This window comes from Leopardus geoffroyi, chromosome C2 (genome assembly GCF_018350155.1).
Source record: "Leopardus geoffroyi isolate Oge1 chromosome C2, O.geoffroyi_Oge1_pat1.0, whole genome shotgun sequence".
NCBI classification, from domain to species: domain Eukaryota; kingdom Metazoa; phylum Chordata; class Mammalia; order Carnivora; family Felidae; genus Leopardus; species Leopardus geoffroyi.
The window spans coordinates 149,716,337-149,736,281 of record NC_059333.1 but is presented as its reverse complement, the minus strand read 5'-3'; the positions used below and the strand labels follow the sequence as shown (position 1 = coordinate 149,736,281).

The 19,945-nt window shown below is 41.3% G+C and overlaps 1 protein-coding gene across 4 annotated transcripts in view; it reads right to left on the bottom strand.

Moving 5' to 3' along the window:
* ULK4 (unc-51 like kinase 4) overlaps nt 1-19,945 on the bottom strand; it is a 583,089-nt gene that overhangs the window by 441,531 nt on the left and 121,613 nt on the right. For all 4 annotated transcript variants that reach the window (XM_045436431.1, XM_045436432.1, XM_045436433.1 and 1 more), the window contains one exon: nt 12,357-12,539. In XM_045436431.1, coding sequence (XP_045292387.1) covers nt 12,357-12,539 — 183 coding nt within the window. The remainder of the gene's footprint in view (nt 1-12,356; nt 12,540-19,945) is intronic.

Here is a 19,945-nt window from a genome sequence, read left to right as displayed (position 1 = left end):
GATTTTCTCATACTTTTAGGAAGGAGGTTCTACTGTAGACAGTAAGGACAGGCCAGGATAACTTCTTTGTCATTTTTGTGATTTGAAGGCTCCTTCCTGTGTTGTGACTGAAATAGTCACAGATAGGGCCTCTTGGAGCCAAGTCGACAGCACATTCCCAGAGCTGCCTTACCGACGTCCTCTACACCCTTCCTCTCAGGGTTCCCACCGTATTTAATGTGCACCGTATTTAATGGTTTGTCCAGCGTGGAGTGTTATCCTCCTACAAGAGAGTTTTTCCTTGACTATTTCTGAAAATCTTGAAGGGCTTCAGTTACTCCTGCCCGCTCTGGTCTCCCTAGTCTTTCTGTACTCAGCCACACACCACAACCTGTAAAGCCTCCCCGACATTCAATGACTCATCTAAGAACCACATGCCAGGTTTTCCACTCTGAGTGGGGAATTTTCTGATAGAGATTGAGCCCTTGCTGGAAATTCCTGGATTGGTCAGTTTCTGGGACTGTCAGAATTCACTCTCTCCTTTCCTCCGCAACCTCCCGAACAGCTGCGGACCCCACGTTGTCCTTCCCAAGTTCACCACACCAACTCCTATTCCGGTGTTTGGGGAATAACTTGACACCTGTATAAGGAGGTTTGAGAAATCGAAAAAATTCTATGCAAGCAACAGCATTCTTCCTCCCCACATCTACCCCAACAAGAACATACTTATTATATAATGTTTACCCTTGAGTCTTTCTCAGTTTTAACAAAATTCATAGGCAAGGGGCTATGATGTTGATGATATTGAATAATCCTGTAAGATATTATAATCTAAAATCAATTACAGAGCGGCAATCTCAAATATGGAATATGTGAACAAACCGACAACCATATAAATATTTTTAAGTAAGTATCTTAAGCATCTATATGTATCCTACTCAAAATCCACTCACTGCAACCAGGTTGGCACTATTCTGAAAAGTACAAAATGACTAGCAAACTCATGAACTGTTTTTTTGTTGTTGTTGTTGTTGTTGTTGTTTTTTATTAAAATTTTTTTTTCAACGTTTATTTATTTTTGGGACAGAGAGAGACAGGGCATGAACGGGGGAGGGGCAGAGAGAGAGGGAGACACAGAATCGGAAACAGGCTCCAGGCTCTGAGCCATCAGCCCAGAGCCCGACGCGGGGCTCGAACTCACGGACCGCGAGATCGTGACCTGGCTGAAGTCGGACGCTTAACCGACTGCGCCACCCAGGCGCCCATGAACTGTTTAATACCACTAAATAAAAGCACCAAAGCCTTCCTGAACATCAATCCAAAACATGGACCACTGCCCAAAATACCAAAACAAAAAGCCAAGAAGGCATACACAGAAGCTGTGGTCAACCCCCAATCTCAGGAATATACCAGGATCCAGTGTTAAGTTCCTCAAATACTCCGTGTACAAACACTATACCTCTCCCCTCAGAGCACTCTTTCCATCAGAGAATAATTTTCCCAATGCCATAGACTGCAACGTTGTCACTGGAAGTCATGCAATTCATATGTGAATTTAACAGAATGACACTTTCTGAATCACAAGGCAGAGGGATATCCGGTAGGCTTTTAGATGGCAAATATTATCTTTGAAAACTAAACGTCTTTAAAGAAATGTTTTTTTTAATTAGCTTGGAATTCTCCCCTTAACTAAATAAGTATGCCTAAAGTCATCTATGAAGACCTGCAAAAATTAAAAGATGACTAATCTTGTGATTTTTAGGACAGAATAAAAAGGATAAGACACTTTTTCTTATATCCAACGCAAGCAATATTCCAACTAGTAACACAGCCTGTCCCAATGAAAGACACTCCTTCCGAGCTCCCCTGAAGTCCTTCATCACATTCCATCTTTGTCTATCATAAAGTACCACATTACCAATCTGCCAGAATACTTCCCTTCGACACATGTTCAAAGGTAGTTGGTTTAATAACTCATACTATTTTCCGTGAGGGATAGAGTTCCTAAAACCCTACATATTCTGAGACTTTCTGTAAGCTTGAAGAACAAATAGGAAAAAGAATACATATTACAGTGCTTCAACCTTCAATACATTTTTTTTAATATTTTTAAATTTTTATTTATTTTTGAGAGACAGAGACAGACAGCATGAGCAGGGGAGGGGCAGAGAGAGAGGGAGACACAGAACCCGAAGCAGGCTCCAGGCTCTGAGCTGTCAGCACAGAGCCTGACGCGGGGCCCGAACTCGTCAACCACGAGATCATGACCTGCGCCAAAGTCAGACGCTCAACCGACTGAGCCACCCAGGCGCCCCCAGTACATTTCTAAACAACAAAGAGGAAAGCTTAGGATCACAAACGATACCAAAACTCAATGAACGTAAACTAAATGTATATATTTCATTAGTAGTCACATTGTGAGTAAACACCAGAATTTTTGAAGAATTCCTGCACCTCAAAAACCAAATTCATCAATGAATATCTATGAGATGTTACGATGTTCTTCCTTCTAGACCACGCTGCGTATGAGTAAAAACTACCCGTGTGGTGGCCACACTAGCATACCTAACACCACGGCCACGTTCACCACACACACCGTCTCAAGGAGAAAACTACTGAACGTTCCCTAGAGATCATCAGAAACTTTACAAAAGTGAAGAAAAATGTAAATTGTAACTTAAGGGCTATAACATGAATCCTTTTATTCAAATTATGAAACATTTCAAGGACACAAAAAGGTGAAGTGATTTTAACAATCCATTCAACTTTACCAAATCTTGGCATTTAAAAAAAAAAACCCAAATTCCTTTTTCTTTTTTTTTCTTTTTTCTTTTTTTTTTTTTTTTTAAAGAAACAACATATTACAGAGACACAGCTGAAGCTGCTGCCCTCCCTCTATTATGAAGGGTAAAAAGCACCCTCAGACTCTGCCGGTGACGACACAATTATACACCCGTTAAAAATACAGATAATTATTTTTGCCTATTTAAAAAATACTTAAGTTTATTGATTTTTGAGAGAGACAGAGTGTGAGTGGGGGAAGGGCAAAGAGAGACGGAGACACAGAATCGGAAACAGGCTCCAGGCTCTGAGCTGTCAGCTCAGAGCCAACTGTGGGGCTCGAACTCACAAACCGTGAGATCGTGACCTGAGCCCAAGTCAGACGCTTAACCGACTGAGCCACCCAGGCACCTCTATTTTTGCCTAGTTTAAACTTTGTGCATGTTATTGTATTGTCCATATACTTTTTCAGCTTACCTTTTTCAGTTTTATTTATGAGATTTGTCCACATCTTTCTTTCATTTGTTTATTTAAATTCAAGTTAGTTAACATACAATGTAGTATTGGTCTCAGGACTAGAACCCGGTGATTCATGACTTCTATACAACACCCAGCACGCGTCCCAACAAGTGCCCCCCTTAATGTCTGTCACCCATTTAACCCATCCCCCTGCAAATCTCCCCTCCAGCAACCCTCAGTTTGTTCTGTGTATTTAAGAGTATGGGACTCTTATAAGAACCAATACATTTTCAACCTAGTTCAGTCGTTTTTACTTACTGTATATTGTTCCACCCTATGGACATGTTACAATTTAATTTTCCAACCTCTTGTTGACTTTTAGGTTTCTTGCCACCGTAGGACACTGGAAAAGGCTGTGAGACAAACAACCCTGTTTCTGTGTACAACCGTACAAGGATACACTTCTCATGAAAAGATTTATTGCTGTGCTATGTACATCTTCAGCTTCTCTGGACACTACGAAATTGCACTCCCAAGTGATTACACCACTTCACTCAGGAGGGTTCCTGCTGACCTCTATCTTCACCAACAACTCCTACTGGCAGACTTACATTTTTGCCAACCTGAAGTATATGAAACTGACTCATTTTAACCTTCATTCTATTCATCAACATTCAGTGTGAGCATCTTTTCCCGAGATTACAGACCCTTCTAGTTTCTTCTTCTGTGAAGTAACTCTGCATAGACTACATCCATTTCGTCTTGTCTTTTCCTTTTTATGTGTAGTCTATTTTTCATAAGCTGGATGCTAAGCCTTAAGAAAACTTTCCCTATAGCAAGGTCGCAAAGACAGCCACTTACATTTTCTTTAAAAATTTGTTCAAGTTTCCCTTTTCGTATTTTAGTCTTATGATGTAAGAAAAGAGACCTAACATCCAAATATCTTCCGAGAGGGGAATGGTTGAATAAAATGCAGCGCATGCACTATGAAGCACTGCTTTAAAAGTGAGGTGGGGGCAGGGGGACAAAGAGCCTATCTATAAATGACAATCAAGTGATCTCTGAGATACATTACAACACACACACACACACGGTACAAATGGGCTTATGCTATCCTTTAGTCTCAAGAAGGGAGAGAATATTTCAATGTCCACCAGAGGTCATTTTAGAGTCAATGCAACATACCGACGCAAAGGACGACCGTACATCACATTTTCAGCCAGTCTGCTCAGGAACCAGGGCTTGCTGGAAAGGCCGCATCCCATGTTGCTCTCGCCACAGCCCCAGCAGCACGGCCCAGGCGCAGGGAGAAAAGAGTCACCCTGGATGGGCGTGGAAGCCACCTTGGCTTAGAAGCTTGTAGCCCACAGGCACCAATCTCTCTTGTAACAACTCCATAGATGACAGGTTAGTCTTAGGTTTCCAGAAACACAGAGCTACAAAGTTTACTGAAAGTCAAATTTTCACACAAAACAGGGAAGGGTTTTCTCAACCCTTTACCCACAGATAAATACAGGACCACTGGAGGGTAGGGGGCAGGTAGATGAAATGAGATAAAGAGATACAAGTATCTATAAAATAAATAGCACATAATACAAACGTTACACAAATAGAGATAGAGAGATAAATACACAGATATCATCCGTAGAGTAGACTGGAACTGAAGCCACTGTTCACTCTTAGTAGCACAAAAGGAACAGCTGGGTCATTAGTGTGTGTCTTCCATTATGAAAACCACCACCAATGAAATGTCTTCAAAAGAAAATCTAATTCAAATCTGATCAAACCTTTAAGCCTATACAAGAAACACAGGAGCAACATTTTAAAGGACGCCACACTGTCTATGTTGTTTGCTAGATTCAATCAACAAAATCCAAATGTGGAAAGGCCTGTGAACCGTGACTGTTGTCCTTAACAGATTCATTTCAAGGACTAAAAAAATAAATCCAAAAAAAAAAAAATAAAGAGAGCAAGAGAATCTATAGATTTAAAGAGGATTAAGAGAGACAAATCAACATGAAATAGAAAGGAGATACACACACCTTGATCTGATCCCGATTCAAACAATCTAGAAAATAATAATTTATGAGCCAGTGTAGGGATCTCTGATATATGACTGTATTAAAAACTTATTAATTGGTAGGTGTTAAATGATACTGGGAATGTATCTATTTTAAAAGGTTGCTTATCGGGGCGCCTGGGTGGCGCAGTCGGTTAAGCGTCCGACTTCAGCCAGGTCACGATCTCGCGGTCAGTGAGTTCGAGCCCCGCGTCGGGCTCTGGGCTGACTGCTCAGAGCCTGGAGCCTGTTTCAGATTCTGTGTCTCCCTCTCTCTCTGACCCTCCCCCGTTCATGCTCTGTCTCTCTCTGTCTCAAGAATAAATAAACGTTAAAAAAAATAAAAATAAAAAAATAAAAGGTTGCTTATCTTCTACAGATATAGATGAGTTACAAACAATACAATGTCTGCGTTTTGCTTCAAAATAACTCAGAGGCAGGAGTGTGTATAAATGAAGTACAAGTAAGAAGGGAGCAGAGATGAGACGACATTCACATGTACTGAAAATTGACGATGCAGATGTGGGCCAATTACATTATTCTCTCAGTGGTTTTCAGGCTTCACACTTCTTACTGAACACACACTCAGACCCACACACAATTATACATACACCCCCATGCACGCACGCACACACACACCCACGCATATCCCCACCCCCATACACACCCACACACACGCACACACACACAACCCCACCCCTCACCCAACACCCCCCACACACAAACCCCGTGCGCGCGCGCGCACACACACACACACACACACACCCACACACTCACTCTGTGCACACCACAGACACACACACTCCAGTCCCCCCCTAAGAACCCAGGCTACAGCCCCATCACGCTCACAGGAGCCCTTCAGATTTTCGTTTCATCTTCAGGGTTAGCTTCTGGATGTTTCTGTTACATTCCCAAAAAACTCAGTTTTGTCTTTGTCATGACTATCCAGCATTTGTAAGTTTTTACGGTGAGAGGGTTTTTGGGGTATCTACTCAGCCATACTGGTATACACAGATACCTTTTAAGATTCTGTTCTCGTTCTGTTCATATTTTCTTAATTCCACAACCAGTCAGCTTCTACCAGACACCAGGACATCACAAGACACAGATTTTGTAACTGGCGTGATTCCTGGACCAAAGTAACAGAGCCACAACTTTCAACAACCCACAAATAACTTACTGTGGTTCCACGAATTTAAAAGATTACGAAAAGAAGAAAACAAGAATCTGCATGTGACCTCTAAGTATCCTGGTTGAAATTTTTAAAGATAGAAAAGTCAATCAAAAGGCATGATGGGACTGCAACCACGCACTTAATGCTGCTTGAAACCAAAATATTTTGGCAAATATGAGAGACACATAATCTGGATGCAATGTTACCACACTTTTTACCGGCACTGAGTCTATTTCCAAACATACGTACAACCACAGTGCCTTTTCTATGTAATCTATGAAGGAAAAAGAACTTTTTAAAAACGAGACTAACCTAGTAATTTTACTTAAAAGTTCTCCTCAAGGACCAATTAAGGAAGGCCATGCAAATGGCTTCAGCCATGAACATGTTCTCCCTGGGAAAATAATGGCAAAAATAATTCTTAGATGGACAAGGGTGAGCTGCTGGGATAAATGGGGATACCTTAATGTGACGGAATGTGATTACCCTTTAAAAATAATACTGAAGTTATACTGACTTTGACACACATTCCTAACATGTCATTGGAAAGAAAAAATACAGATTACCAACAGTATGGAGTTAATCCAATTTCTGCGAGAAGATTCTAACAGTATGTGTGTGTGGCAGCAGAGAGGAAGGAATATGTGAATGCATGTATACACACGTGTATGCATGTGCATGTATCCAGGCACAAGTATGCATTTGAAAGGGATAAAAGATCAGAATTTTTACAGAGTTTAGCTCAGGGAGGTAAGCACTCCAGTCCTCCATATGCTATACATTCTGAATTTTCTATGCTAAACATAGAAACCCCAAAATTCATAAAAGTTATAAATATAACCTAATAAAAATAAATTAGGATAGCATTGCCTACTTTAAGTTTCTTGATATTATAATTAAGGGAAATTGCAATGACCTCACCCAACATCTTTCTCCCCAATAAAACAGCAGGAAATACATTTATGAACTCCCAAACTCCTCCAGCCCCTGATCTGGAAGGTTTATAGGATACATTACCAACCTGGAAGAACCAGAAAAATAACATTAAAACAGCAACGACAAACAAAAAAGTTTAATAAGGCAAGGATGAATACCTAACCTACATGGTTTGTCTTACATCCATCCAGTCACACCTTCCAGAAGTCTCTTGTTCACAGCCACACACCCATCTGAACTGTGAAAAAGTTATCAACTCCCTAACTCTACCAATGATGTAAGAGTTACACACGAAGTACCATTTACCAATGGTTCAAAAAGTGTCCTCACATATTTGGGGAGAAAAAAAATGGAAAAACTATTTATCATTTTTTGTTTTGCTCAATTTCTCCAGTTACTGGAATATTCATAACACCTGATTTGTGATTCAAGGGAGTCCCCTGTCACCATGGCTGTGATCACTCACTTCTCCCATCACAAGTGTATGGAACTAACACTTGTTTTGGATAAAGGAATATTCTGCCATTTAGCACATTTATCGGAAAGACAACCCTTTTGAAGACGATGACACAAAATAAACAGTGAATCCACGTGGCTGCTGGATAATGGTCGTGTGAAGACAATGATACAAAAGTAGCTAATGCTGGTGACAGGGAAACTGAACAAATTCCTTCAGCATACTGACACCCACTTGAGAACACGAGCATGGTTCCGAAGGGGATAATAATCTGGTTAGTTTAGTTTACGATGAGAACTTGGCTACAGTTACATAATCCAAATGGAGAGTCAGGTTAATTGCTAACTGCAAATAACTATGAAAACACGCAGAATGCTAATAATCCCAAACTCCACGTTTTATTAGAAGAAAAACATAGCATGTCTCTATTGGCTGCTGGTTAAATTGTAAGTGATTAGTACTGTCATCATCTACCTTTCTAGAGAATAGTCTAGCACTATCTACGCAGGGCCTTCTAAATGCGGCTAATACCTGTGGTAATCTATTATCGGTGAACGCAAAGAGGGATACAACAGGATGTTCACTACATCGGAGTCAGTGGAAACCAACAATGAGAGGCAAATGGTTCAACAGTGGGGAAAGAATTAAACTGTTGGAAAGCCATGAAATGAAAAATTATACAATGTTTTTTAATGTTCTTGAAGAATATTTAATGACGATGTACTATCGAGATCAATCTACACATTTTGATCATAATTTTATAAATGTGTACATAAAACACATAGACACACTGACAAAAGACTAAAGAGACCGACCAGGCTGTTAACAGTAATTATCTCTGGGCAGTGAAATTACAGCTGATTTTGTCTCATTCTCTAGTTTCTTCTATTTTCTACCCTAAACAGCAATTTCTTGCAATTAAAAGGAATAGCACGAATGCCTTTGGGGACTGATTTTCAACTTTAAAGAGATAATGATATACAGGCAATGGCCCCCAAAAAGAGCATGTGCAGTTGTCCCTCTGTTCAACCGGAAGGAACCCACCCAGTATGTGTTCCCAGGTCCCCCCCTCGTCCACTCATTCTCACCGGTCAACAAGCAAACGCTCAGGACAGAAACTCAACTTAGCAATAGGAAGGTTGGTAAATCTGCCCCTGAAACACACATGTATATTTCTTTAATGCACTTTTAAGTAAAAACACAACTATGGTCACTCTGTCAAAATCTGTGAAGAAGGCTAGTATCACAACCCTACATGAGCGAGGTCTCCTGCCTGTCCCAGCCTCTTCCCACTGGCCTCCCTTCTCCCCAGCCCCTCCCCTCCACCAACTCACTAGGTTCAGGCCTGGGGACCTTCTTTCTCTTTCCAGATCCTCCCACTTCACAGGGAAGCTCAACTACAAAGTTCTTCCCCCAGAACTTCACAGGGCAAACTCTTTCTTGTCATTTAGGGCTCAGCTGGAACATCACCTCCTCAGAGGCCTTCCCTGACTCCCTCCCCCCCCCCCCAGGTAATGATATCTGGCTCCACTCCCTGCACACTGCCTATTGCAGACACCCTGTGTTCTTAAGAGCATTAACTCTGTCCAAAATCGCTCCACATCCTTGTTTGTCTGGCATGAGTATTAGCTCTGGCACTTATGCCTCTATGAACCTGACAAAATTACCCAGCACGCTCAGTTTCCTCCGCAAACACCCCAGGACTGCAAGTCACTAAGTGACCCGTGGTAAATGTTCAATAAATGCTAATTCTTTTCAATTAATAAAAAAAGAGCGTTATATTTTAAATGAGAATTCACTGCATATTACTGACCTGCCATAGAACCATTTTAAGAATGAAAGGTCAAGAGAGAGAAGATGCACTTTTTCCTATTCTCCACACTAAGGACAACTAAAAATCCTGGACATTGTATATAAAACAAACGTGAGGTGACTCTGAAAGAGAGAGAAGACAGGTCCTGAGGATCAACATGGCAATGAGTTCACTGGGTTTTCTCTTTGCCTCAGATATCCCAGATTGGGTGCTAGGTAATCCAGGAGCCTGGAAACACCAACAGGCACAAGACACAAGAAAGGCCAGCTCTCTCAAGCCAAAGGGTCAAGAAAGGGGCAGCCCAGAAAGATCTAAAACTTTCAAACAACAGCTACTCCACTCCAGCCAAACACCATGGGAAACCACGGCCCCACCCCTATCAGCAAAGTGAGGAGCCTGGACTCCAACCCCGCACAGAGCCAACACGCTCCCCGCTAGGGCAATTCCAGAAGAGAGCAAGCAGAGAGCTGGCGATAACATCCCAACCTGGCAGTAACGGCAGCCATTCGCCCCAACCCTGGCGTCAGTACAGATCACGTGGGGAGCCTGGGCCTCCACCCATCAGTAGCAGTAAGGAGGTGCCCTTCCCTCCCCCTGCCAAGATGGCATCAGAGAAGGGAGCGGGAAGCCTGTACCTTTAGCACCTGCCACCAGGAATGGGACTCACACCCCCCACCTACAGTGCCAGGGGAGACAGGCCTGAGGAGCACTCCCCACTCCCGCCAGGGGGCCATCAGGGGAGGCCTAGCGGCAAGTGTGGACTCCCACAGCCCAGCAGTAAGGAGGGGCCCCCCATGCCCTTAGGGTGCAACAGAATTCCACCGGAGAACCTGGATTTCCACCCCAATACGGCAGGCACCAGACACAGCCCTCCGTCCTCTGCCAGTTCCACGTCAGAGGAGGCCTACTCCCACAGATTTAAACAAAATCCAGAGTCTTCAAACACAGCAACCTAAGTGTTTAACGGGCAGAGTTTCAGTTTTCCAAGATGAAAATGTTCGAGTGAATATACTCGCCACTACTAACTGTGAACTTAAACATGGTAAAGAGGGTAAATTCTGTATCATGCGATTTCCACCACAATAAATTTTTTCAGTACCAATACTAACGAAAATCAAAAGATTACTTATCATTCAATACATTTCATTGTTCAACCATTCATTTTGTTAGAATATGTGGAATATTAGTTGTGTGTCATAATAACAATTATAAAAACCATATTCGTCAATGCATACTATTTTATTACCTTTGTGAAATATCATACTTGAAATGAAATCAATCCATGCCTGTGCTCAAGGTGGGGAAAAAAACCCAATTGCTAAAACTCTCGGCCTCTCTTATCACAGTTTACACAGTAAAACTACTCAAGCGGTGCTTTTCCTAATAATGTAACAATACTTAATGACTTGGAAAATTTAATAGCAAAAATTAGATACACAGACTGTTAGAAAAAAATATGTGTCTCTGAGGCTCCAGCTCCTTAGCAGAATCTGAAGGAGAGTGATCAGAGTAAAGGTAAGAGGGAGTTTACTCTCCATCTTGACTTTGACAGATCAAGTTTACGACGTCAATCAATGATTCTTACTTACTGACATTTCCACTTACATTACAAAAACCAGAATTTAACGTGCAGACCTTAACACAGAAGAACCAAGGCAAAGAGTATATCTAAGTGGTTCCACTCTATACTTGTTAGTGCCATTGCCCTTACTGTGTTCTCAAAACTCCAATATGACCAGTATCTCCCCTCTAAAAAAGGATGATTAGTCCAGTAAGTTTCAAGAACGCCACACACTACATTCCCCCTGTGAAGATTCATAATACACATGAGCATATAAAACCCTGGGAAAGGCTGTACAATTATAAAAAGATCTTTTGCTTTGACTCCAAGCTTTCCAAACACGTATATACCACCACGGTCCGCTTTTTCTACCTGGTAACACCTCACTCAACACTAAATTTCTAGGACAGGGCTTCTCAAATCATAAAGTTCAAACAAACCACCTAGAGATCTCATTAAAATGTAGATTCGGATTCAGCAGGCCCGAGATGGGGCCCGAGGGGCTGCGTATCCAACCCCCTCCCAGCTGATACCCAGGCTTCTGGTTCGCGGATCACTCTGTAGCAGGCACCAAGAGAAGACACATTGAGGAAGGCTACAGAAGAGACTTCTTTAGAGCCCTGCGGTTTTGTGATCGGAACTGAATATTTAAAAACTCTACTGTATATAAAATAAAGGAATCTCAAAGGATTAGAAGGAAACTAAGTTAAAACAGGAGACAAAGAGCTGTCCAGGTGCTTTGTATTAGCCGAGTATTAGGCAAGTCCAAGTAAGCAGAGAACATAAAGGGACTCTCCCCACAGAAGGCAAAGCACATGGGGAAAGAGACGGGGGCTAAGGAGAAGGAGGCATAAAAAATATTAGCATAGAAGAAGACTCATAAATTTTCTAACTTTCCATTACGAAAATGGGATACGCAGGCAGAGCCATTTACTGGATTTCTACTTTAATCACTAAAAGACTCTTACAATATCTTCAGATAAATGGCCTGTGGTACAGAGGTTTGGCAAAGTTCAAAAAGGTCCCCTGAGATGAAAAATAAATTCTACAGAGATGATATTACTTGTTTTCTCCTGCAATCGTAATGGTTCAACAACAATTCGTAAAGTACAGTAATAGGTGAAGTCTAAGTCAAACCTTTTCTTGGATTAACCTCTGAAGATGAATCCCACAAGACAACATTGAAGTGAATAAGGTCAACATGCACTGCTGAACTTTGCAGATGGCTGAGGCCAGGGAGTTTATTACTGCGTTCAGTCCCACCTTCTCAATAACACTCTGGAAGGCAGTGGGAGAATGGCGAGTGATTCTACACAAGGCCTGCAAAGACAAGAGAACAGATCTGTCAGACAACTCCAAGTGCATTAACCAGGCCTCGGGACGATAACACGCTTCTGTACCAAGGAGCAGAGGCTGCTTACCTTGCTCCTTTACTACTTATTCTGGCATAACAAAGTCAGAAAATTTCAGGATATTCAAACATGAAACAGTAATCCAGACACCCATAAAAACTAAAGTTGTTATAAGATAACAGAGACTCTTATGATAAGCATGCAAATTATAAAGGGTTAACTGCAATGACAAACTAACTTGTAAGCTGATATAGAAACACTTCCCTTGAAGTAATAAAAAACATCAAGTGCCTTCTTTTTGCAGACACTAAACTAAGGGGTGAAAAAATACCCATAAAAATAAATATCTAACATTTATTGTTTAGCATGTGAAAAATGATTATCTCAGACTGTCTGAATACTATCACATTTAATTCTCCCAATAACATAAGAAAGGTATTATTGTTTACCTATTTTATAGACAATGGAACTAAGGCATAGAATATTTAAGTTATTTGCCCAAAGGCATATAGCTGGTCAGAGGCAAAGCTGGAATTCAAACCTAGATAATCAGACATCTGAGCTTTTCCTACCTCACTCATGAACTATTAGAGATGAGACATATTTATAAAGCAATAGAATTTAATGAGCACCATAACAGAAGTGAGCTCACTGAATTTGTTTGGAAAAGAAGGTAAAGCAGTCGACAATGGCTACATAGGAAGATGATCTCGAGCCAGTTTTTGAAGGGTAGGGGGGAAGTGGATCAGGTGGAAAAGTAAGCAAATTCTAGCCAGGACCTAACTGTGAGACCTAAAACTATAAAAACCCTTGAAGAAAACACAGGCAGTAATTTCCCCGATATCAGACATAGCAACATTTTTCTAGATATGTCTCCTGAGGCAAAGGAAACAAAAGGAAAAATAAACTGTTGGGACTACATCGAAATATGAAGTTTCTGCACAGCAAAGGAAACAATCAACAAAACAAAAAGACAACCTACAGAATGGGAAAAGATACTTGCCAATGACCTCTCTGATTAAGGGTTAGTATCCAAAACATATAAAAAACTTATGCAGCTCAACACCAAAAAAAACAAACTAAAAAATGGTCAGAAGACACGAACAGATCTATCTCTAAAGGAGACATTCAGATTGCCAACAGACACATAAGATGCTCAACTTCACTCCTCATCAGGGAAATGCAGATCAAAACCACAATGAGGTATCACCTCACCCGTGTCAGAATGGCTAAAATCAAAGATATAAGAAAAAACAGGAGTTGGCAAGGACGTGGAGAAAAAAGGAACCCTCTTGCAATGTTGGTGCAGCCACTGTGGGAAAACTGTACGAAGGTGCCTCAGAAAGCTAAAAATAGAACTACTTTATGATCTAGTAATCACACTATTGGGTATTTACCCAAAGAATACAAAAACACTAATTCAAAGGGATACATGCACCCCTATGTTGACTGTAGCATTGTTTACGACAGGCAAGATATGGAAGCAGCCCAAGTGTCCACTGACTGATGGATGGATAAAGATTTGGTACACACACACACACACACACACACACACACACACACACACACAGGAATATTATTTGGTCACAAAAAAAAGAATGAAATCTTGCCATTTGCAATGACATGGATGGAGCTAGAGAGTATAATCCTAAGTAAAATAAGCCAGTTAGAGAAAGACAAATACCATATGATGTCACTCATATGCAGAATTTAAGAAACAAATCAGCAAAGGGAAAAAAAAAAAAAAAAAAAGGAAAGAGAGACAACCAAGGAAGGGGGTAGGGGAATGGGGATTAAAGAACACACTTATCATAATAAGCTCTTGAGTAAATATATAGTTGAGCCACTACATTGTACACCTGAAACTAATACAACAGCATATGTGAACTATATGTATACTGGAATTCTTAAATATTAACTTAAAAATAAATTCTAGCCAGAGAGAAGAGAACACGCGTTCACATGGAGACACAGAGAAGCAGAGCGTGTTCGAAGAAGGGGAAGTTGATGCTTTGATAACATACTTCAGGTGAAGAAGGAAAAGCCATCAGTAGGAAAGGGGAAAATGTGATGATTCGTCTAGAAAAGCAGGATGGAGCCAGAGATGCTCTACCAAACCAGGACTTATGAATTTTGTGCCATAAGCAATCAATGGGAAGACCTCAAAAGTTTTTAAGCAAAAAGGATGGTCATATTCTGGGCATATATGGGCGACTCCAAAGAGAAATAAACTTAAGCCAGAAACAGTTTTACAAAAGCATTCATTGTAACTAATGTCCTATAACCTCCTTCTTTCTGATTTATATGTTAAACAGATCTATATAACCTTGATCAATGAAAAGATCAAATATGAGATGAATGGTTACAAATATGTCAAAAGAAAAGCAAAGGGCAAGGGAAAAGATAAAGACTTCAAAAATATTTTCGACTTCTTGAAACTCTCAGGGAAATGGTGGCTACCAGGGGCCTAGGTGAGCGGAAGATGGGAAAATGTTGGTCAACAAGTACAAACTTCCAGTTTCATGAGTAAGTTCTGGGAATCTAATGTATATCATGGCGATTACAGTTAATAATATTGTTGTATATATGTGAAAGTTGTTAAGAGAATAAATCGTAAATGTCCTCACCACAAAAAAGAAATGGTAATCATGTGATGTGATGCAAGGGTTAGCTAACACTATGGCGGTAAACATTTTGCAATATATATGTGTATCAAATCAACACGTGATACATCTTAAGCTTACACAGTGTTATGTCGATGACATTTCGATAAAGCTGGAAAACAATAATCACTGACTCGATTTCAAACATATACCAAGGATCTGTAATCATTTACAGATAGCCATATCAGAATGAAACACCCAGAAAAAAAAAATCAATCTCTACTTTAGCCACCTTTCAAATTGTATTTCATTCTCTCCTCGTCCTTCCATGGGAGTTACAGATGGCTAAGTTAGACATGATGGTTTGGAAACCATTAAAGTACAGTTCTTGAAGTCTAAAGCCCAAATCGTGTATGTTTCAGTAGAAAAGTAGACACTAATATCTGAAAACAGGACTACAAAAAATAAATTCACTAAAAACAAAGCTAGCTCTGATTCCAGAACATGAAAGTTTTTAAGACTCATTTAAGGGCTCCTGGGTGGCTTAGTGGGTTAAGCATCTAACTCTTGATTTCAGCTCAGGTCATGATCTCAAGGTGGTCATGGGATCCAGCCCCATGTCAGGCTACACACTCATAGTGCAGAACCTTCTTGAAATTCCCTCTCTCTCTCTCTCCCTCTCTCTCTCCATCTCTCTCTGCCCCTCCCCTGCTTGTGCAGGTGCATGCATGCACTCTGTCTCAAAATAAATAAACCTAAAATAAAACTCATTTATAAGGTATGTAAGAAGATTGCTGTATATAAAATCAAAACAGAATTATTTCATTACTTAATCCAAGACTTAAAAAAAAAAAAAACATTTTTGAAGTTTATTTATTGAGAGAGAGAGACAGAGACAGAGAGAACCTGAGCAGGTTCCATGTTGTCAGCGTGGACAGCGACATGGGGCTCCGTCTCACAAACTGTGAGATCATGACCTGAGCCAAAATCAAGAGTTGGGACAGGTAACCAACTGAGCCACCCAGGTGCCCCAAAAGAGCATTTTAAATGGAGTCCCTAAAGGTCATGCTACCATCAGAACTTTTGAGCAAGATTAAGGGTTCTCCCAACAGAGACCTCAAGACACAAAAGACTAAGTGTCACTGGCATTTTAAAAACCGTTAGAGCAGCTCTCACAGCAAAACTGACTTTCTATCAGTACAAAATCCCTACCTGATCATAATGAGGATATTTCTTGGTAAAAGATTTGTCCAGACTACTTCTAAATGTATTCAAACCAATATGAGGGCAACGAGAATGTCTCATCTTCAGAATGCGGCTCAGAGAAGCCTAACAGACTTTCCATTTTAAAAAGCTCATGCAGAAAATAACCTTTAACCCTCCACTTCTGGATATCAAACACAGTTGAGAGCTTCATGGAGGCTCAGTAGCACATTAGTGCTTGTATTTTCTGAATCAAAAAAATCAAATCTCAACTCTGATCTTCAGTGATCTGGTTCTGAAATACTTACTTATTAAAATAGTGCTTGAGACTACATTTCAAGACTGGGAAAAAAACACTTCTAGTCCAAAATTCACTTCAAAACATGCTTTAAAAAGAACACTGTGTTACCTCCAGAATTCTTGACAGTCTGCATCATGAAAGCAATTTCTAAGAAATAGACTAAGTCAAAAGTGGAGGCCATACCTCTATTACAAACTTGGACAGAATCACCATGGAATAAAAACTTTAAAAACGATTTCTAGTTTGCCTTTTGAATGTTGTTGTTTTTTTTTAACGTCCTATCAAAATTACCTTGGGAGCTTTTCTAAACTACACACATTCTCATCTGATTCCTAAAGAGATCTTATGATATATCACAATAGGGGCAAGGAGTGTATAAAGTGGAGGAAGTGGTCAGTGTTGCTTGTAAAGCTCCCCGCCAACCCCAGTGAAAACCACCATGCTATAGGATTCTTCACTTTTTACCCCCTTCATCTCAGCCCATTAGTAATTATGTTTACTCCAGTTATCTCTCTCATAGTCTCCATCTTACTCGATCTAACTCTACGGGCTTCTCTGGTTCCCACTATGGTTAACAGAGAGAGAGATTCCCTATAACCCTAATTCTAGTGATCGTTTTTATCCAATCAATACATTTCCTAAGTCAGGTCCACTCCACCCAATAACCAATCCCTAAGCCAAGGAGGCATTCCTGAGTGGGAAGGTATAAGGGAATCTCTGGGACCAAGAGATGACCAGGAGAACTGGGTGAGAAATGGGTAAGAAAATCAGTGACGAAGGCAGCAGACACAGACTGTTATAAGAGGACAAGAAGCAGACTGGCGCCCCAACACTGGGTACTTTTCTTCTCCAGCCAGAGCTCATGCATTCCTCTGGTTAATAGAGACCTACCAAGTACCCATCACATGAGCTGAGGAAGGGCACAAGAGGGAAAGGGCTCCTACCTTCCAGGAGTAACACTAATGGGGAAAAATCGTGCTTACATACATTACATAAATACAGCTATAGTCATTGCTATGAGCCAAACTACAAAGAGATTCGAGGGGCCAGGAGATGTGCTACCAGAGGGACGCCTGGGTGGCTCAGTCAGTAAAGCACCCAACTTCAGCCCAGGTCATCGTCTCATGATTCATGAGTTCAAGCCCCTCGTTGGGCTCTGTGCTGACTGCTCAGATAGCTAAGGTAACTAATTTATGTAGCAATATGTGTTACCTGCTTAAATAACAAATATTGCCCTGGAAGTGAAAGCACTCACCAATTCTGAACTTCTGCTTGTGCCAATCCTTTAAGAAAAATGGTGGAAAGCTGTTGAAAAGCTGCAGCAGAGAAGAGAGAGGAGACATGATTTCATGAAGTGCATTCTGTGTGGACAGTGATGTCGGTGGGGCAAACTGACCGTGGGAAGACCAGTGAGGAGGCCACTCCAGTGGGCCAGGAGAAAGATGGCGGGGGCTGGACTGTGGCGGCAGCAACAGAGTTGCAGGGAGAGGTAGACGGGGCCAGACAGAGACTTGGGCATGAGCATCCCAGGACGGGTTAAGTAGCTGCATGTGAGCACGGAAGTGGAAGGAGTTAAGAGAAGAGACCCTTCGTTTTCCCTACTCCACCTCCTCTACCTTCCCCCCCCCCCCCACCCAAGGTTCAACATGTCAGAGTCTGAGGAGAGGGGGCCATGAGGGGAAAGGGGCAACCCTGCACCAGTGGCAGTGACAAGGAAGACAGAGGATGACACAGCGGAGGCGGCCAGAGGGGATGGGCCTGTTCACAGAGTAAATAAATTCACTGAGTGAACAAATCAGTATAGATACTGAGAATAACAGAAACCAGGTTTGTCTCCGAGAAACGATTTACAAACACGGAAAATGAGAAGGCCAGAAAGGATCTTAAGGTATGGGATTAAAATCGGAAGTGTCGATGTGAAAGCGTGAGTTTTGTTCCACATACGTACAATGATACACACACACAGATGCATTTATAAGTGTATGTTTATGTATGGATATATTTTTTCCAAGTCCGAATTTTAAGAAGGCCTAGAAACAAAGACACCTCATAGCAGTAAGCACAAAGAGCACTCGGATCCTGTCCTCTAAATACCAAAGGTTCCCCGAAGAAATGATGGATTCCAGAGCTAGCGGAGAGCAAGTACAAATTAAGCCAGAACATTGTGTGGTGTCAGAAGATAATGAAGGGCTCAAACAATGACAGAAATAGGTCCACAGAACACAGAAGCCGGCTTGAAGGGATAACACTGGCCAGACCTAGGAGGACTTCAGCATCCAAACAAACAATGCAAATAACAGAAGCAGGAGTGTCACATTAAGACCCACTGAAGTTATTCATCACAATAATGGTAGAAATACGTACATACACATGTGTGGGAGAACGGAGAGAGCTTCCTCACAATAGAGTACCAAAAAATACCAAAGGCCTGTGTTTCCACAGCTCATGAGGTAGGATTTTCACATTTTTAAAGAGGTGTAGAAAACAAAACAGAAAGAATGTGTAACAGAGACCGTACGTGGCCTACAAAGCCCAAGATATTTATTATCTGATCCTTTTACAGAACGTGTTTGCCAACCTCTGACAGAGAAGGAATAATATACACAGATGATCCTCGCATGGCAGCCCTCCTCAACGTTGCTGGGGGGAGCTTCATGAGGAAGCGGCACATAGACCCGGCTGGAGCCTCCCCTACAAAACCAACGCCCCATATTCTTTAAAACTGTCAAGGACGTGAAGTACAAAAAAAAGACTGAGGAACTGTTTCATACTGGAGGAGGTTCAAGAGATAGAAAAACAATACACAACACAGGATACTGAATAAGAGCCTGGAGCTAAGGTAAGTGAGAATTCTGGGGGACGACTTGAAAAATTTCACTGAAAATTTAATGATTCAGAAAAGTGCTAGAACAAAATATAAGAGGGGCACCTGGCTGGCTCAGTTGATTAAGCATCCAACTCTGGATTTCGGCTTGGGTCACGATCTCACGGTTTGTGGGACAGAGCCCCACACGGGCTCTGCACCGACAGCACAGAGCCTGCTTGGGATTCTCTCTCTCCTTCTCTCTGCCCCTCTCCCACCATGTGCTCTCTCTCTCAAAAAGTAAATCAATAGACCTATTTTTAAGTTAAAAAAATATATATGTATATACCCCAAAACGAACGTGTGAAATTTAATAGCTCAGGTAAAGAAAGGGCTAGAAGGCACACAACTTGGGCGGGAACTGGAAAAAACTTAACCAAGAAAAGAAACCATGCTCAAGTATA